Raw genomic sequence first — 18,853 nt, 5'->3', positions numbered from 1 at the left:
CCTTTTCAATTACTTACATTGCTTCTTTCAAAAGTCAATTAAATATACTTTCATATGTTTTTAAATTATTATCAATATGCAGATAGACTTATTTCAGCCAAGTTACTTATTAAGAACAGTACTGTGTATTTTAACCCATTTTCCTTGCTAGGTAAAAAAAACTCATTTTTCAGGGGACAGAGAAGCCTTGGAAAAGTTTATTTGAATTAGGACTTGAAAGTAGAATAAAAAGTTAAACTAATTTTCAGAGGGAAAAAGTCTAACATTTTTTCATGGTTTTATTTTTAAGGTGATGATTTTAAATGATGATTTAGCCCTAAAGAGAATGAGTTTGCTTGAGGCAACTAAATTGAACCAAGTAATAAACCTTTGTGTTATTGGAACTTGATCTACCTAGTTGCCCCAAATTTTATTTAATATTATGCCCTATTTTACTAGATTTTTGTAGTTCTTCAAGCTCTGATTTATATTTGTACATCACAATACTTGAATGTTGGAAACAATGTTGCGAACAGACTCAAAAGGAAACATGAAAACACTTTCCACTAAGATTCAATGGTACATGACTTAAATTTCTCTGGTATTTATACATTTTAGTTAACTTTTGTGATACTGTATTCTTCCTGATGTTCTTGGGGTTACAAGAACTTATAACTTACCCCAAAGGAAAGACCAAGAGCTTTATCTGTTATTTTTTAAAATAGTGTAATGAGGAAGGATGATAATCTGCCTATTTTGAAGGTGGAAAAAAATGAAGATGACAAGTTGTCACTTGTCCAGGGTCACACTACTAGTAGCAGAATCTAGATTTGAACCCAAGCCTGTCTTACTTTAAAATTAGTGGGTAAGAATGTAACCTTTATAATCTGACCTAGGTTTTTGAATCTTCTTGCCCTAGTAGCTGTGTGACCTTTTAGGTAAATTATTTTACCTTATCTGTGAAAAGGGAAAGTACTTGCCTTAGGGTTGTGAGGATTAAATCAGTGAATGGATGGGAAAGGTTTTGGTGTGGCACTGGATGAATAGTAAGAAGTCAATAAAGGATAGTTATTAAAAGTGCTTGTAACTCTTGTTACTCTGTGCTTCCTTTGAGGAATACAAAGGGAAATTAGAGCAAACCCCTCATTCAAGAGCAAACATCTCTGTTAACTAACAAGATGTTGACAATGAGCTACAGCCAAAGATAGAGACAAAAGTGAACTGGGCATGAAGTTTGTTTTTTATTCTTTTTTTTCTTAGAATAATGGCTGATTTTATAAAAATGATACATGTTCACTATATTAAAAGTCTAAAAGGGAGGAAATCTCACCACTCAAAATAACCAGTTAATTACTCACAATTTGTATGCATTATTCCAGACACCTGTCTATGCATATATGGGGATATAATCTTAGAAAAATTGGATTATGCCATTTTTTAGTAAAAACATTTAATTTTATTTACACTTAACTGAGGGGAGAAGGGCCTGAGGTGAAACTGAAGGAATTGCTGAATCTATGTATTTATGAACAATAATAGATTTATAAAAACAATATTTTTCCTTACTGTAAGTGGTGCATTATCATATTTTGTATTTTATTCTATTTTATTAAAAAATCCTGGTTGCAACCCATTAGATTTCATCAACCCCTTGAAAAATGCTCTGGTAGAGAATAAACTTGCTGTAATCTGTGTCATTCTCCAGAAGCTTGTCTTACTCTCCTCTCCTTTTTGCTCAGATTTTCTCTTTTGTGTCCCTGTGTTCTGTAGCCTCACCCAAGTCTGTTTCTCTCCTTTCCTCCTTCTGCCTGTTTTTTCCCTTTCTGCTCCATCAAGGCAGAACTGTAACTTTATACTCCAGTAATGCAAAACTGTAAAATATTTATGGGGATTGCAGTTTTGTTTATATTTTTCTTAGGTGAATTTAAATTTTTTGTGTCTTGTGTCTTTCAAATTCAAAACAAAAATTACTTCTAACAAAAGTGATGTGCAATTTTACCTTCTTTGTAACTTAGTTATTCATAGTAAAATGTTTCTCACCCTTACAAACTATACCAGCAATATTAAAAATACTATCACAATACTTTGAAATTAGAGCAGTACACTTGCTGTACCTATTTATGTCTTCTTTTTTTTTTTTTTTGAAGAATAACCTCCTGTGTGTCTGAATCTGTACCTGTTTATGAATGTAACATTCAGGATAATTAGAAACTGCAGAAACACCCCTCAGTTCTTCTCTATTTATTGTCACTTATCCTATTCCTGCTATTACCTTAATATCTCTCCTGGTTTTTCCTTCCTCTCAGTTCTCACTGCTACCAACTTATTCATATTCCTTCTGGGTTATTGCAGTTAGCTCCTTGTTAATCTTCTTGAACTCTAGCAGTATATCCTCCTCCATAGTAATATTTTGAAATAGAAATTGATCTGCCAGTGACTGCTTACAGTGCTCCAGTGGCTTTCAGCCACCTGAGGGTAGAGTCTAAATTGCTTGGCATGACTTTGTATAGCTCTTTAGTGGTTCTGCATCCATTTTTTCTTAGGCAGTTATGGTGTTGGTGGGGAGGAAAGTGAGGTGAGAGGTTAATAAAAGATAAGCAGAGAAGGCAGCTCACTGTTTCCACAATATGTCATGCATTTGAATCCTTTTGCATGTTTCTTTATCTGAAAGTTCCTTTCTCTTCATTCAGTTGTCCTTTAAGTCACACCTGAGTTGTTATTCTAGGGGTTTGTTCCAGTAGTTCTCTTGGCACACATCTCTGTATGTTATGTCTTCTTTAAATGCATCTCTTCCAATACTACGAGTTCCTAGGCAGGGGTATCTTCATTTGGGTCTCCATAGAGTCTGACCAGGAGGATGTTAGATGCTTAATGTATGGAGAACAACTCAACACACAGGAACCGTGTTCTCACAGAGCTTTTAGTCTAGCAAGGAAGGCAGATGATTAAGCGAATACATAAAATATGGTAAGAGAAGTGCAGGATGTTAAAGGCCTCCTGGTCTGAGTGATGTTTAAGATGAACACTAAAGAATGAGTAGGAACTAGCCAATAGGTGAAGACAAGTTCAGAGTAGAAAAGTGAGGGGAAGGAATAGCCTATAGGAAGGTCCCCAGGGAAGAACATGTAACAGCCAAGAGTCAGAAATAACACCCCATTCTTTAGTGGTCAGGTGGCGAGAAATGAAGCTACCAAATATGCAGAAAGGTCAGTTGTGCAGAGCTTTGTAAATAGGATAACCCTAGTACTGATCTTCGGAATCACAAAACATTTAGAAGGGAAATGAGCTATTAATAATCACTATGCCAGAATAACAGGCATGAATGGATCATCCTGGATAAACTAGAATTCATGGTGGATGTGAACTTTATCCTGAGAGCATATAGAGATTCATTGAAGGACTTTTTAAGTAAAGAATTTGATAAGATTTGCATTTTAAAAATCATTATAGTCTGGTGTGGAGAATAAATTGGCAGGGAGCTATTGTAATAATTAGACCAAAAGGACATGGTGACTTCAGCCAGAAGTGGAAGTGGATTTGAGAGAGGTTTAGAAAGTGAAGATTGGTCAATCAGATGGGGGCAAGGTCAGAGATAGGAGTTAAGGATTATATCTGGTTTCTCTTATTTCACAGCAGGTCATTACAATTCTCTGATGAAAAGAGGCAGGATCGTGGTGGGATATCGGTCATAAGGGCAAATTTAGACGTGTTCAGTTGGAGAGACCTTTGAAATACTGAAATGGAGATACTCAAGTAGACATGAGTCAAGAGGTAGGAATTGGGGGAGGAAATTTGTGTATATATGTGTCTTGTTTGTGTTTTTATTTTCCCATTCTTTAAACTGTATACTTGTGATAATTTGCAACCTCAGGGACTTCTAAATGTAATCTGAAACTGCCCCCACTTCCTCACCACCCTCTATACACACACACGCACGCACACACACAGAGGGCAGGTGGAGTCTGAAGAAAGAGGCAAACCATTCCAGATTGGTAGGTGACAGGTTTAATAAGCAAGGGAACTTACACATGCAGCTTGTCTTGGGAAGCTGCAAGATGAGTAGATCTCCATTCCAGTCCCCTGAAATCTCAGAAGTTTGCATTGAAGCCTTGAGTGGGTTCAGCCATGTATACGATCCAGATGGTCCCAACAACACCTTACTATCAAGGCTGTGTCCTTGGGCAGCTTCTAGCATGGGGAATACAAGCAGAACACACATCCCCAGGATGGGGGAGGGGACGAGGGGCCCCAGATTGCTTGGATCCAGCTCACAGGTCAGCTGGCAGTTATGTCCTCTCAGGTGCCTCCTCCAACACCTTCTCATTGTTTCTAGGGTTTATGTTGAGGGAAAAAAATACTTCATGTTTTCCAAAGACCTCAAAAAACAGTATATATAAAATGTTTTGTTTTCTTCTTTCTTGGCTAGGAAGTAATCCTGAACCAATGAGCAGTTGTAGGACAGGTTTAATAAAACCCACTTATTAAGTGAATAAATGGTGAGATTATGGACATTTATTATATTTTATTCAGTGTACTTTTATACATTTTTGTCTTGAGTTTTTAAAAATGAACAGTGTTTGGCCATTTGTTTTTGAGGGACTCCTGTAGATGTAGTTTTCATTTGTTGAGCCTGTGCCATTGGCTTTGAGAACATTTTATCTCATTTAATCCTCACAATAACCTCATGGGTAGGTGGCATTCTCATTTTACAGATATGGTTAAACTCAAAGAAGTTAAATAACTGTGCCACAGTTGACACAGTAAGTGGCAGAACAGTATTTGAACCCAGCTTGGTCTAACTCTGATCTCCATGACCATAACCTTCAGACCTTATGTTGTCTTCAGAGACTGCAGAAACAGACTCAAACTGCTTTCCAACCATCTTCTTTTTCCATTGGCAGCAATACATACATGCACACGCTTGAGAGTAGAAGTGGAAACATATTACATTGGTGTAATACTTTAAATTTAGATGCTTGGCACATGCAGTCATCAGTCCTCTCTGAGTAAGAGTTCAGACAGCAGTGCTCCATACAGTTGTGGCACAAGTGATTAAAGAGCCAGATGAAGCATCTCGGTGGTGTGCTGTCCCAGGACAGACTCCCGCCTTGGAGGACTTGAGCTCATGTTCACCAGCTGCTACAGCCAGTAGTGTTTAAGAGGTGTGGATGGTTCTGCTGGAGTGTGTTCTAATGTTTAAGCTCTGTTTGCTTTGTAACAGAGAACCTCCTGTCCTGGATCCTGGGTTGATGAAGTCAGAGAGCTGTGCTTCCTTGTCAGCAGGTAGAATTCGACATTTGCACAATGTGCAATATTGAGCTATTTATGTATCTCTATTGAGGCCTAGTCAAAATGAATTCATTAAAATAGGAAGATTTTCATTTTAGAGTCTGTTAAGCATGTTTTACAGTTTGTCACTTTTCCTCAGTTTTAATTGCCTAGTTGTCAGATCAGATTTTGAGAAATTGTCTAGTTGGTTATTTAATAAATAAGTTGTTTATTAGTATCTTTAGTTATACAGATAGTATAAAAGATAGATAACTGGCCTTAGCAATTTTTGTAATCTTATTTTGAAATTGAAATATATATTTAAGCTTTACCACATTTTAAGTCTGAGTCCTTTTTAAAATTTTTATAATTAACAGCTAATCATAAGTTCAGGTAACTGGATCTTTACAGGAAATAACTTAATTTGAAAGTTAATTTTACTTCAACTATCAAGTTTTTAAAATATATTGGAAATAGCTGGACATGACCAAGAAAGAGTCTTAAATTTATCTTGATATGTCTCAATTTTGTCTTACTGCCAATTCTTTTTATACCATATAATGGAGTTATTTTGATAGAGAGGGAGGAATAAATGTATAATTTGCTGAAAACTCTACTTCATATTTGTCACATTGGACTTTAAAAGAGTCTCTGAATTCTAACTCATTTTTAGAACAATCTTTAAATGACTTGGTTATTTTGTCATTTAAAGTTTCTGCAGTTGAATATTCTTTTCAGCAGATGAGCTAAAACATGATTCCAAAGATGCAGACATTTCCTTAGAAGAAGTTACTAATGAGACCTCTGAAGATGAAAAACTGGGGGACTTCAGTGAACACACAAAAAGCTCAGATTTGTATGAAAAGGTACGAGAGAGTCTTTTGGGTTTTGTTTTTTTTTTTTTCTTCTTGATCCAAGTAGTGGTAAGTATAGAAGTTTATGGTAACACTGTTGTCAGATGACAACTATAACTTCTTTTTATTGAGGAAAAGAATCACAGCATTCTGACCATGGGATATATTGCTGGCTGCTTTGCATTGGCACAGTGTTAAGAGTTTGACTTGTCTGAGAAAATGGGGTGTACTGTTTAATTATACATTTAGCTTTTAAGTATCCTGCAGTTCCTCTCAAACCTATGTAAATCTTTCTAAATTGTTAGGTATTTTCCTGCCTCATTAAACACATTTACTGAATATCATCTGATCTTGATTGAGATTTAGAATGTCATAGTACATGAGTGCTGTGAATGCAAATGTCAGTTACGTGACCACAGATATAGGAGGCATAGGAATTGGAGCTAAACCTAAGCCGATGTTGGAATGCACCATTGGTGTATGAGATGGGGAAAACTTGGGGTGTCAGTTATCTGCCAGATAATGTGTATTAACCTTTTGAAGAATTTGACTCCTAGGCAACTATTCCATACTTTCTTCTTTGTCTTTATTCCTCCTCATTCATCCTCACAGCTAACAGCCTAGGTTCCTACTTCATCAAGAAAATTGAAATAATTGGAAAAGAACTTCCTAAGTTCCTGCCAGTACATTAGCCCACCCCTCTGCATCTGTCCCCAGAACTCCAGCTTCACTTCTGCAGTGGATGAACAGGCCAAGGCTGTTCTCTTCACCTGTGTGCTAGAATCCACCTCTTCTCTCTCAAAATAGTACTCCAGTAATTCTCCTTTCATTACTAGATCATTCTCTTCAACATAAGCATGCTTTTCTCCCAACTTCAGGTAAAAACAAAAAAAAAAAACCCTTTCATGGTCCCATTTTCCTTTTCAGCTGTCATCCTGTTTCTCCAAAGGCTTGTCTAAACCCACCAGCTCCAGTTTCTCTCCTCCAGTTTCAAAGATATTTGTCTTCACCTCCATCAAAACTACCCTTCTTAAACTCTCCAGTGACCTCCTTGTTGCTGAATCTAATGGCCATAGTTCAGTCTCAGTCTGACTCAATCTGTCACCAGTATTAACATCAAAACTTTTTTCACATGACTTCCAGGATAAACATACGTGCCTGGTTTTCTGTCTGTCTGCAACTTCCCAGTTGGATTTGCTGGCCTCTCATGATGTCCCTCATCTCTACATGTTGGAGTGACCCAGGGCCAAGACTGCATCTGTTCTTTTTTCCTGTCTAGAGTTGCTCCTTACATGGTCTCATCCAACCTCATTGCATTCAATGCCACCTATGTGCTAAGACTCTCAAGTTGGTATCTCGAGCTTGAACTTCTTCTCTGAACTGCAGACCTTTGTGACTGGTTGCCTACCTGATTTTTCCCCTTGGTTGTCCAACTAGGCATCTCACATTTAATACGGTCAAAACTGAACTGTTTTATACCCCCTTCCCTAGCACAAACCAGCCCTTCCTGTAATTTCCCCCTTTTCTATTGATGGCAGCTCTATAAATTACTTAGGCTCAAAATCTTGGATTTCCTTACTTTCTTTTTCTCTCACTCCATATCCAGACTATAAGGAAATCCTGCAGGCTTTACTTTCAGACGATGTCTAGAAATTGTCCACTTTCCATCAGTCCTGCCCACACCACACAGTCTCAGCTTGATACAATCTCCTGCCTGAATTACTGCAGCAGCCTCCTAACAGATCTGCTTCTAATATTGCCCGCTTGTAGTTTATTCTCAGCACAGCATAAATTAGGTCATGTCAGCCTTCTGCTTCAAACTCTCCAATGGGTTTTAATACTCTGATTCAAAGCCACAGTCCTTTCTGTGACCTGTGTGGCGCTGTATCTATTCCCTTTACCCTTCCCCACCTTGTTACCTCTCTGACCTCTTCTACTCCTCTCCTTACCCATTTCGCTCTGACCGCATTAGCCTCCTTGCTGCTCTTGGAACACAGCAGGCCCTCTCCCGCTTTGGGGCCTTTGCCTTTGCCATTTTATCTCCTAAAAAATGATACAGCTAACTTTCTTGTTTCTTTCACTTCTTTGCTCAAATTTCATCTTCTCAGGGAGATTTCCTCTGGCCAGCCAACCTAAAATTGCAGTGTTCTCCCTTCTCCCAACATTTCATATTTCCCTTTCTGGTACTTAACACAGTCTGACATTCTATATATATTTGCTTATTTATGTTTGTCTCCTCCTGCTAGAATGAAACTTTATGAAGGCAAGGATTTTTGTCCATTTTGCTTACAAATGAATCTTTAGCACCAAGAGCAGTGTGGCTGATACAGAGTAATAGCACAAGTGATTGTTGAATGGATATTGAATGTGAATTTGAAGGGAGTCCTGAAGTGCCGGAAGTGTCCTGTAGCATGAATAAGAATCTCAATGGTTTGATGATAACAGCCAGTATGTATTGAAGCTTTATTAAATGGCAGCCAGCCACTGCTGGAGACTTAGCACTTATCTGTAATATCTGGAAGTGCTGCTCAGGGGTTCCCAAGACCACCCTCAGTTTCCATAATTTGCTAGAAGAACTCACAGAGATTAGCAAAGGTGTTATACTCAAGGTTACAATTTATCACAGTGAAAGAAGACAGTTTAAAATCAGCAAAAGATAGAGTCACATAGGACAGAGCACTGGAGAAATTGGGTGCAAGCTTCTGGTTGTTCTCTCCCAGTAGAGTCATGTGGACACTGCTTGCTTCTCCCAGGAATGACATATGGCAACACAGAATATTGCCAGCCAGTGGGGCTTGACTGAACCCTGGGCAGGGCTTCTATTGGCCACTTAGGCATGGCTGACCACCTGCATGACTGACCTTAATCATTCAGTCTCCAGTCCCTCCAGAGGTTGACCTGTTACCATGTGGCTCAAGTTCCCCATCATAAATTACGTTGTTAGCATAGACTCTCTGGAGAGGCTCAAGGCCCCTATCATAAATTACACTGTTAGTGTACACTATCTGGTGTGACCCCAGACCCCCAGGTTAACAAAGATACGCTTACCAGGCAGCATATTCCAAGGGCTTAGAAGTTACCTCTGAGGAGCAGATCAAGGGGCAAGCCTTTACTGTACAGCATATAGACAACCCAGACTTACTAAATTAATTCTTTACTGCACATGAGGTGTGTACTGTTATTTCTCTTTACAGACGGAAAAACGGAGACTTAGAATCAGAATCTTGTCCATGGTCACACAGCAGAGTTCCTTGACTCTGTAGCAGAGGTCAACAAACCTTTTCTTTAAAAGACTAGACAGTAAATACTTGTCTGGCTTTGTGGGCCATGTGGTTGCTGTCGCAGCCACTCAACTCTGCTATTGTAAAAAGAAAGAAGCCATAGATGGGATGTAAACAATGTGAATTGCTGTGTTCAAATAAATCTTTATTTACAAAAACAGGCAGTCTGCAAGCCATAGCTTGCCAACCCTTGCTCTAAAGCATTAAAAAAGTAAACAGTTTATGCTCTGTTCTTCTTAAAGCTGAAGAGAGGACTTAATCCATTCAATTCTGCAAGGACAGATTTTAGGAGACGTTTTCCAGAACACACTGAGTTTCTAACACTAAATATTTTAAAGATGTAGACTGTTTTCAATATTAGCTCTTTTGAAAATAATCCACAAAATCATTTAGCTGCTTTCTAGTCTGGTACTACTTCCTGGATTTGTTTAAGGGAAGGGGAATGATACCTTTATCCTTCTGATCCCATGGTAAGCTTCAGAGTACCAACTCCAGAAAATACATGACCCTGACAGCGATACTTGTCTTTGATATCTGTCCCCTAAATTTGGGAATCAACAAACTTTTATCCATCTCTCACCTAAAACATTTTAGGAAATTTAGAGGGCAAATAGATTGACTTACAGGAAGGACATAGCCTAGCCTACCCCTTTTCTGCTTTTATGTATGGTTTTCTGTAAATTTTTAGAAATGTTTCCTTATTTGTCTTTTCCAAAGACCTTGTTTTTCTTTCTCTTGTATATCAGTTATACCCAGAATCCATGTATAACAATTTTTAGGTTTGCCATGGTAGTAATTGCTTAATGATTCTAGTTTTCAGCCCCAGATGGTTAAAATGCTAGTATACTTTTTAATATTTGTTTTGAAACAATTACAAATTCACAGGAAGTTGCAAAAGTACTTTCCCCCCATGATCACATCTTAAAGCACAATATCAGAAGCATTAGTTACTGATATTAGTACAGTGAGTGAGTGTAGTTCTGTGTATTTTATCAAGTGCAGATTTTTGTAGCCACTGTTGCCATCAAGATAATTATTCTGTTACTACAGAGATATTCTTTATGCTGCCCCTTAGTCTCACCTCCCTCCCTACCCCAACAGCCATAACCTTAGCAATCATTAATATGTTTTCCGTGTCTATAATTTTGCTATTTTGAAATAAATGCCTAGGTCTGCCATTGCTGGGCTAACTGGTAATTGCTTGCTTAGGTTTTAACTTGGGTGGACTCAGCCTCCAGGTTACTACCCTGTGGTAGCAGGCAGTAGAAACGTTTACTGTGTTATTTTAGTGTTAGCTGAGTTGTTTGGAGTCTGCCTTACAAAGGTGTAGTTCAAGGGTCAGTTTTAGAGACTTGGACCAAGTTGAAAGCAGTTTTGGGGGCTTCCTGCCTTAGACTCTTTCCTTTCCAGGATTCCCAACCTCATTTCCTAATTTCTGACTTTGCCCTAAATTTTGTCTTCTGGTTCTTTGTGTCAGTAGGGCAAATATTTGGCCTTCCCAAGTGGTTCCAACTAAGGCCTGCCTTCAAGAATAAAGCCAGATAAACAGGACTGTTACCCCATGTCATCCTCTCTTTCCAAGTGTAGACTTCCCTTCTGATTCTGCCTCCTTTTCATATCTCTCCAGTGTTTTCAGACAGATTTTTTTTAATATTTTATCTCAGGTTTATAGTTGTTACTGCAGAAAGATTAGTCCAATAAGATACACTTATTTGCCATTTCTCAAAGTGGACCTACTATGTATTTTTAATTTTATAGAAATGATAGCATACCATTTTTTATCTTTTTTTAATTTAATAGATAATAGAGAATGTTTCCTTTCCATGTATGTAATGATGTTTTGCTTTTTATAATTATGTAATTATCTGTTGTATGGCTGTACTCTATTCAACAAGTTCCACTATTGATGGACACTTGGTTTGTTCCCATTTTTTGCTATTTTAATATTGTTGCATTATGCATCCTTGAGCATAAGGCATTTTGCAAATGTGCAAGCATTTTTGGATTAATTCTTAGAAGTAGAATTTTCAGATTGTCCTACATAGAGATTGCTTTGATTTATATTCCCAGCAACATCGTATGAAAATGACACTTCTCTCCCCCACACACTCACAACTCAGTATTAGAATTTTTTAATTTTTGTCCATCTGTACATTTTTACAAATGACTTTTAATTTTAATTTGCTTTTGTTTTATGAGTCTAGTTAAGCATCTTTTAGCATGTGTAAAAGCCATTTACATTTTCTTCTGTGAACTTTTTTATGTCCTTTGGCCATTTTTCTTCTGGGATTTTTTTTTTTTTAATTTGTAAGAACTTTTCGCATATTAAAGATATTTGTTCTTTGTTTTATGTTGCCATACTTTTTCCTGTTTTTCATTTATGTTTGACTTGGTTTAGGAACTTTTTATTTTGAAGGAGCTTTTTATTTTTATTTAGTCAAATGTATCAGTTTTATTATTATGATTTTTGAGTTATGAGTCATATTTAGAAAAACCTTCCCCGTTTTAGGATTTAAAAAAATAAGACCATATCTTTTTGGTCTTACTTACTATGTTTAAATTTTTAGCAGTATAAATCTAGATTTTATCTTGGGAGAAAGAATATAGAAGCAATATAACCTTTCTGTTTTGACAGATGGGTTTTGTGTACTTTGTATTCTCTTAGTATATGGAAATGTTTTAAATGTTTGTATTCAAACCTGTTGAGGGGGGGAGGGTATAACTCAGTGGTAGAGTGCATGCTTAGCATGTATGTGGTCCCAGGTTCAATCCCCGGTACCTCCATTAAAAATAAAATGAAATAAATGAACCTAATTACCTCATCCCAAAAAACAAACAAAATCAAAAATGTACAGGGGAAAAAAAAAACTTTAAATGTGTTGATATCATAACTCACAGTTTCTGCCTTTGGTGTCAAGTATAGGCTTTCTCCACCCTCCAGATTATATAAATACTCATCTCTATTTTATTTTTGACCAGTATTTCTTACATTTAAATGTTTAATGAGCCTAAAGTTGTTTGTAATATGGTAAATTGGTACCAAGCTTATTTTCTATACAATCAACTAGCCTGTTGTTCTGCTACTATTTATTGCATCATTTCCTCACAAATTTCAAATGCCATTTCTAATATTTTCCATTTTTAAGTATGGAATGATTCCTTTTCTTCTCCTTTGTTTCATTAATTGCTCATGGCCTGTGCCAATTACATACTGTCAATTATTTTTAAAATAAAAACAAGGCCTGCTTTAAAAGATATTAAGATGTATTATAAATCAAAATATTTTTGGCTATTCTTAAAGTCTTCTAAGAGAGCTTTAAATTCACACTATAAGGTAGTTTTTAAAATCTACAAATTAATTTGGGGGGAGTTAACTCTTTTACCTTTTAATATTCTTATCCGAGAACATGATATATCTTTCTATTTGTTAATGTTTTGTGTTTCTCAGTTGATTTTTGTAGTGTTCTTCCTAAACATTGTGATAGTATGTATAGTATAAACCATTACTGTGAAATATGATTATGTACTTTAAAAAAGATTGAAAAGGTATAAAGTAAGATATAAGTGGGTATCTCTAGCTGCCCAAATGATGTGTGATTTAGGGTAGGGGTTTGTTTTCTTGGTGCCTGTTTTTTCAAAAGTCTAGTATTGAGCTTGTATGACTTTCTTATAATTAGAAAATCACAATTCCCAAAACACTAATTGTATTTTAATACAATGATGTTTTAAATACATAAAAACATTTCTAATGAGAAATATATTTATGTTCATAAATACCACCTAAAAATAAAAGTCACTCAAAGCCTTTTTTCTGAATGAAAAGAAATATAACTTTAATTGTCTATAATAATTTGAAATGGTAGCTTGCATAATTAAGGATGATATCAAAAGCTGGGAAAATATATTTATTTGTATTAATTTTTCTCAACAGTGGAAATTTTTAAATCAGTATTGACTATTTTAAGTGATGTAGAGTTGAATTGTTTTCTGGGTTGGCCATAAGCTAATTGTTGAATTAACGTCTAATACATTCTGATCTGATAAGCCTCATAGCCTAATAATGAATGCAAAGATACTCACTTATACTTTTTAACTGTAATCTCTTCACAGTGTAGATTTTCAGGCAAGGTGACCATTCAAGACGAAAAAGAAAATACTTATGAAGTTTGCAAAAGGTCTGTAATGTAATTTTTAATTATATGATGTTAAAAGAGTCAGTCATGTAATTTATTTCTTGAGGCATATTTTTCGTTCTCTGCTGTATATGCTTGGGCTACTATGCCATAAACAGTACATGGATATTATTTAACTAATGTGTCAGGTGTATCCAGATGTCAGGGATATTGTAAGTTACCTTAAAGTTGTCACTAATTAGGTATTTTGAGCCATTAAAATATTTTTTGAGAAAGGAATAGTGATAAAAGAAGAGAGATGTGTATGTGACTTTTCTGAAGGTAAGAATAGCTGAAATTAAATGAACAGTGCAGTTTGCAGGTATCTTCCATGTCTGCAGTGATTCGTACTGACAGTTACAATGCACTCACTAGAACGTATATAGGTACGAAATTTAGATTCAGAGGATAACTTGGAGATCATTTGATCCATTCTGTACCCCCGTTTTGCTGTTGAAGCAAGGCACAGTCAAGTCAGGTGACAAATACATGTAAGTCCCTTTATGCTAAGACGGTGTTTTTCAAAGTGTGATCCTTGGAGTACCAGCATCATGTAGGAACTTGTCAGAAATTATTTGGTCCCACCCCTGACCTACTGAATCAGAAACTCTGCAAATGGGGTCCATCAGTCTGTGTTTCACCAAAGTCACTAGCTAATCCTGCTACGTGCTCATTATGTTACATAGCATTATGTTAAGGAGAAGCCTAGATAAGAATTAGATTGTCATGAAGCTCAGTATGATTCATGACCATTTGGAGATCTTAAAGAAAAAGCAAAGGTAGTAAGGTTAACTTCTTCTTTTCCTATCAAAAATATTTTGCTTACAGACAAAATAGTTGCAGCCTGCAGAGTTTTGGCATCACCATGGCTCTGCCATAATGACATTGGAGTGTGATGTGGGGCAAGTCACTCCATCACCCCAGGTTTCATCTTCCAGTCAAAAATTTTAAATTCCATCAATGCTAAGTTTCAACTGTTAAAAGCATTGGCTCCTCTTCTTACTATTTTTACTTTCCCCTGGCCCAAGGAACCCCAGCTGAAAAATCTTATTAGAATTGTTTTTAAGATAAAATATTTTAGTATCTGAATGAAGGTACAAGTCCTTCTCCAACAAAGTAAATTCATTTATATCTATTAGCTTCAAGGTACTTTTCACCTTCCCTCTTGCTTAAGTTACTTATTTTCTAGGTAAGTGACATCCAGATTAATTGGTTATGTAGGATCTCACATATTAGAATATAGTCAAAGCTGTTTAAATGAACATTCTAGAACAATACGTTTCTTATACCTTGTTCCCAAAGGAAGATCTTAAGTGCATGTATACATTTAATATATATACTTGTCACTTACTTGTTTTGTTGCACTGTTAACAGAATTGTTGGATGATCTTTTCTGGATTCAGACACTAGTCCAGTTCCTTCTCAGACTCTTTGTCTGGCATGATCAAAAACACTTTGCTCTAATTTTAACCCCCCCACCCCACTCTTACCCCTACCCCAGCCATTTAATAAGTACTGGTTTTCTAGTTAAGAAGGCAGGAACAACCTATTGAAAACATTAAAGAATCACAGTATATGACTGTAGTATGCAGCCCAGTGTGTGGAACATACATGTCATTAAGTTGCATTTCTACTTATTTGATTCTCATTACTTTAACATTTTTAGAATAAATTCTGATTTTTTTTGTTTTTTCTGCTCACACAGTGGTGATTCTAAAAATATTGAGATTATGGTTGATGAATGTCACTTAGCAGCACTGGGCCCCAAACCTCTGTACTTTTCAGTGCCAGTGCCGCCTTTGACTCTAAGTGCTCATCAAGAAGACACACTGCTGAAGCCCTGGATGAATGGTACATGTTTCTTAATACAATGCTATTGGCTTTTGAAAATACAGAAATGATACAGGAGATTTTTCCACCAAAAACAAAAAGTTAAGAAAAAAGTTGAAACAAATGTAGGATATGTTAAGATTAGAAGATTTGTGTACCTTTGTTTAGTACTTTTGATGGAACAACTTCTGAGATGTCTATATTTATGTGATAGTGGTAGTACAGGTAAGTTTATACCTAAAATATTCATATTTATTTGAGTGTTTTAGAAATTTAGAGTATACTTTAGAATTTGTGTGAGGTTTTTTTTTGATAATTCATAATGCTATGAACAAAATAAGCTAGATTGAAGAATAAATTTAAAAACAATAAAGTTCGCTTGTGTGGCTCACACCTAGCTCTTTTGTGCCTCACATTACTGACCTCATGCCACCTTGTGTTGTGTCCTGTAGCACCCAGCCCATGAGAATCACGTTTTGTCTTAGAAAGCTTTACAGCTTTCATAATGAAAAGTACCGCGCAGCTATGCAGCAGAAACTTCAGTTTGTCCCAAATTATATCTGATGCTGCCAAAGTGAAAAATGAAATCATTTAAGATAAAAAAGCATTTTCATTTGTCTTACCTTTAGGAAAAATAAATTTTAAATATCCTAACTCTCATTTTAAAAGACCAACATTGAAGGATAATGATGCCTGGTGTAGCAGTCTCTCTGGGCTGCTGTAACAAAACACCACAGACTGGGTAGTTTAAACAGCAGATAGTCATTTCATACAGTTCTGAAGGTTAGAATTCCAAGATCAAGGTTCTGGTAGGTTCAATTTCTGGCTCAGTCCTGGCTTTCAGATGACAGCCTTCTCACTAAGTCTTCATATGGCCTTTCCTTGGTGCCCGCACATGGAGAGAAAAATAGCTCTCCGGTATCTCTTATAAGGACACTAATTCTATCAGATCAAGGCCTCATTTTTATAACTCCATTTTTTTACTTCCATAAAAGGCCCTGGCTCCAAATACAGTCACATTGGGGGTTAAGGCTTCAACATCTGAATTTTGGGGGGGACACAGTTTAGTCCATAGCACCTGGGTTTGTCAGTAGTTCTTTTTTCCTAAGAAAGGTTTATTGTGTGCAATATTTGTCTGTTTAACTTAGAGACAATCATCTGAATACAGTCCTCACTGCTGCCATGTAAGTAAGGCTTTTGAGAAAGTATCTTCTGGGGGAGGGTATAGCTCAAGTGGTAGAGCACATGCTTAGCATGCGTGAGGTCCTGGGTTCAATCCCCAGTATCTCCATTAAAAACTAACTGAATAAATAAACCTACCTACCTCCTCCACTAAAAATTAAAAAAAATAAAATAAACCACAGACTCTCAAGTCCGATCAAAAAAAAAAAAAAGAAAACGAAAGTATCTTCAGCTTATAATGAATTTAAAATGTTAAATTCAGATCTAGATACTTTAAAGAACACCTGAGATGTAAGTTATCCTGTGTTTCACAGGAACACACCATGGTAGCAGTCTGTGAATTAAGCATGAGTAGTCCAAAGTGAAACTTTAAAGCAGATAGTAGTGGTCATCTGTTTCGTAGTTAGGAAAGGAGTAAGTTGTAACATATTGGAGTGTAATGGCTTTCTTAATGATTTCTAGATTTCAGATTTCCAGGAAAACGTCCTCTCCTAAAGCTGCAGAACCCTGAAATTTGTGAAATATTTAACAGGGGAAAAAATGTATGGGTAAGTGCCCCATTAAAAAAAAAAAAAAAAAACACCTTATGAAGCACATACTTTGGGGCTTCCTGGTTGTATTTCCCTATCATTTTTAAGCAGTTCTGGACATTTTACGGATTTTTAAATTGGCGTTGGTGGTAAGGGGAAGAAAATGAGTAGCATTTCAGAGGATATTCACAAACAATATAAGAAGTTTAAGGCAGAAGGGTAGAGATTGGGATATTCAAAACAAAATACAAGATGAATAGTTCCCTGTAATGAAGGAGGAAAGCTAGCGATGTAAAGCAGTTGATGGGAAAAACTTGCCGTAAAAAGCTTTCACTCATTTGCCTTTTTTTTTTTTTTCCTAAGTGTGGTTGATTTACAGTGTTGTGTTAGTTTCTGGTGTACAGTATAGTGGTTCAGTCATAAATATATGTACATAATTCTTTTTCGTTATAGGTTATTAGAAGATATTGAATATAGTTCCCTGTGCTATACCGTAGGAACTTGTTTGTCTTGCCTTTTTCTGTTAATCAGAAAAGCTAAGGAAATTTTGGTTCTAATAAATGCATCTGAAATATGCATATTATAATAGAATTAACTTTTTATAAAAGTAAAGGGCAGGTACATGAGAAGGAGGAGGGAATGTATAAACTTCAAAACACGTAAAGTAAAGCTAGTAACTTTGGTGAAATACAAGTTTTACACTAAAGAAAATTGCAAAAATTCAGACAGCTTTAAAGTGTGTTCTTTTCATTATTTTTAAAAATACAACTTGATTGGAGTTTTTATTTTATCAAGTTGGCAAGCAATTTATCATGATACTGTTTTAGGTATGTAATACTTCTGGTTGCTTCAAATACTTTCTCACTTGATCGTAGTTAAGTGTTTTACAATTAACACAGAAGGAAAATTTGTCTAATTTTCTAGGTGTTCCAGAAGCCCCTAGGGTTGATGATACCCCATAGATACTGCAAGTTTCATTTTAATACATTATGTGGCTGTAAGCGATTACAATGCAAGTTTGCTCACGTGCCTGAGCAAAAGGATGAAAAGGTAAAGTATGTTAAGTCATTGAAGTAGAGATGTCTTAATAACCATCTCAGTCATACATTTTAATTCAGATTTTCATCAGCGACTAATCGATGAGCTTTGCCTGGTTTCATGTTTTATATAAATGGAATTATACAATCTGTATTCTTTTGTTTCTGGCTTCTTTTGCTCAGTATTTTTGAAATTCATCTGTATTTTTTACCTAATTGTAGACATTTCTTTCTCATTGCTGTATAATATTGAATGTTCTTTTGTGAGTATATCAAAATTTATTTTGTTGATAAATACTACTTTTGGTGGGTGGTTTCTAAATTTGGTAAATTCAGTAGTGGTGCCATTGGTGCTTTGCATGTCTTTTGGTGAGCATATGTACACATTCTGATGGATTATACTTAAAACTACAATTACTAGATCAAAGAGTCTGCATATGTTCTACTTTAGTACATACTGACAGACAGATTTCTAAAGTGGTTTACCAACTTACACTCTCCAGCAATGTCTGAGAGTTCTGGTTGCTTCACATCCTCACCAGCTCTTGATATTATCAGCGTTTTAATTTAAGTCATTCTGGTGGGTGGGGAGTGATCCTTCCCTGATGGCATCTTTCAAAATGCTTATTGGATTTTTGAATATCCCCTTTCTGTAAATATCTAAATATTTTGCCTATATTCTGTAGGATTGTCTTTTTCTTATCCATCTTAATAGTTCTT

At 36.0% G+C, this 18,853-nt stretch overlaps 1 protein-coding gene across 2 annotated transcripts in view; it reads left to right on the top strand.

Annotated features, from left to right (window-relative positions):
- LOC105071880 (protein TOPAZ1-like) overlaps positions 1 to 18,853 on the top strand; it is a 54,397-nt gene that overhangs the window by 3,648 nt on the left and 31,896 nt on the right. Inside the window, exons 3-8 of one of the 2 annotated variants that reach the window (XM_074358232.1) lie at positions 5,201 to 5,262; positions 5,986 to 6,113; positions 13,493 to 13,566; positions 15,260 to 15,405; positions 17,029 to 17,114; positions 18,021 to 18,146. In XM_074358232.1, the coding sequence (XP_074214333.1) occupies positions 5,201 to 5,262; positions 5,986 to 6,113; positions 13,493 to 13,566; positions 15,260 to 15,405; positions 17,029 to 17,114; positions 18,021 to 18,146 (622 nt within the window). The remainder of the gene's footprint in view (positions 1 to 5,200; positions 5,263 to 5,985; positions 6,114 to 13,492; positions 13,567 to 15,259; positions 15,406 to 17,028; positions 17,115 to 18,020; positions 18,147 to 18,853) is intronic. The other variant, XM_074358231.1, reaches the window with a different exon arrangement.

Source organism: Camelus bactrianus, chromosome 35, assembly GCF_048773025.1.
Source record: "Camelus bactrianus isolate YW-2024 breed Bactrian camel chromosome 35, ASM4877302v1, whole genome shotgun sequence".
NCBI classification, from domain to species: Eukaryota; Metazoa; Chordata; class Mammalia; order Artiodactyla; family Camelidae; genus Camelus; species Camelus bactrianus.
This window is presented reverse-complemented; position numbering and strand designations above follow the sequence as displayed.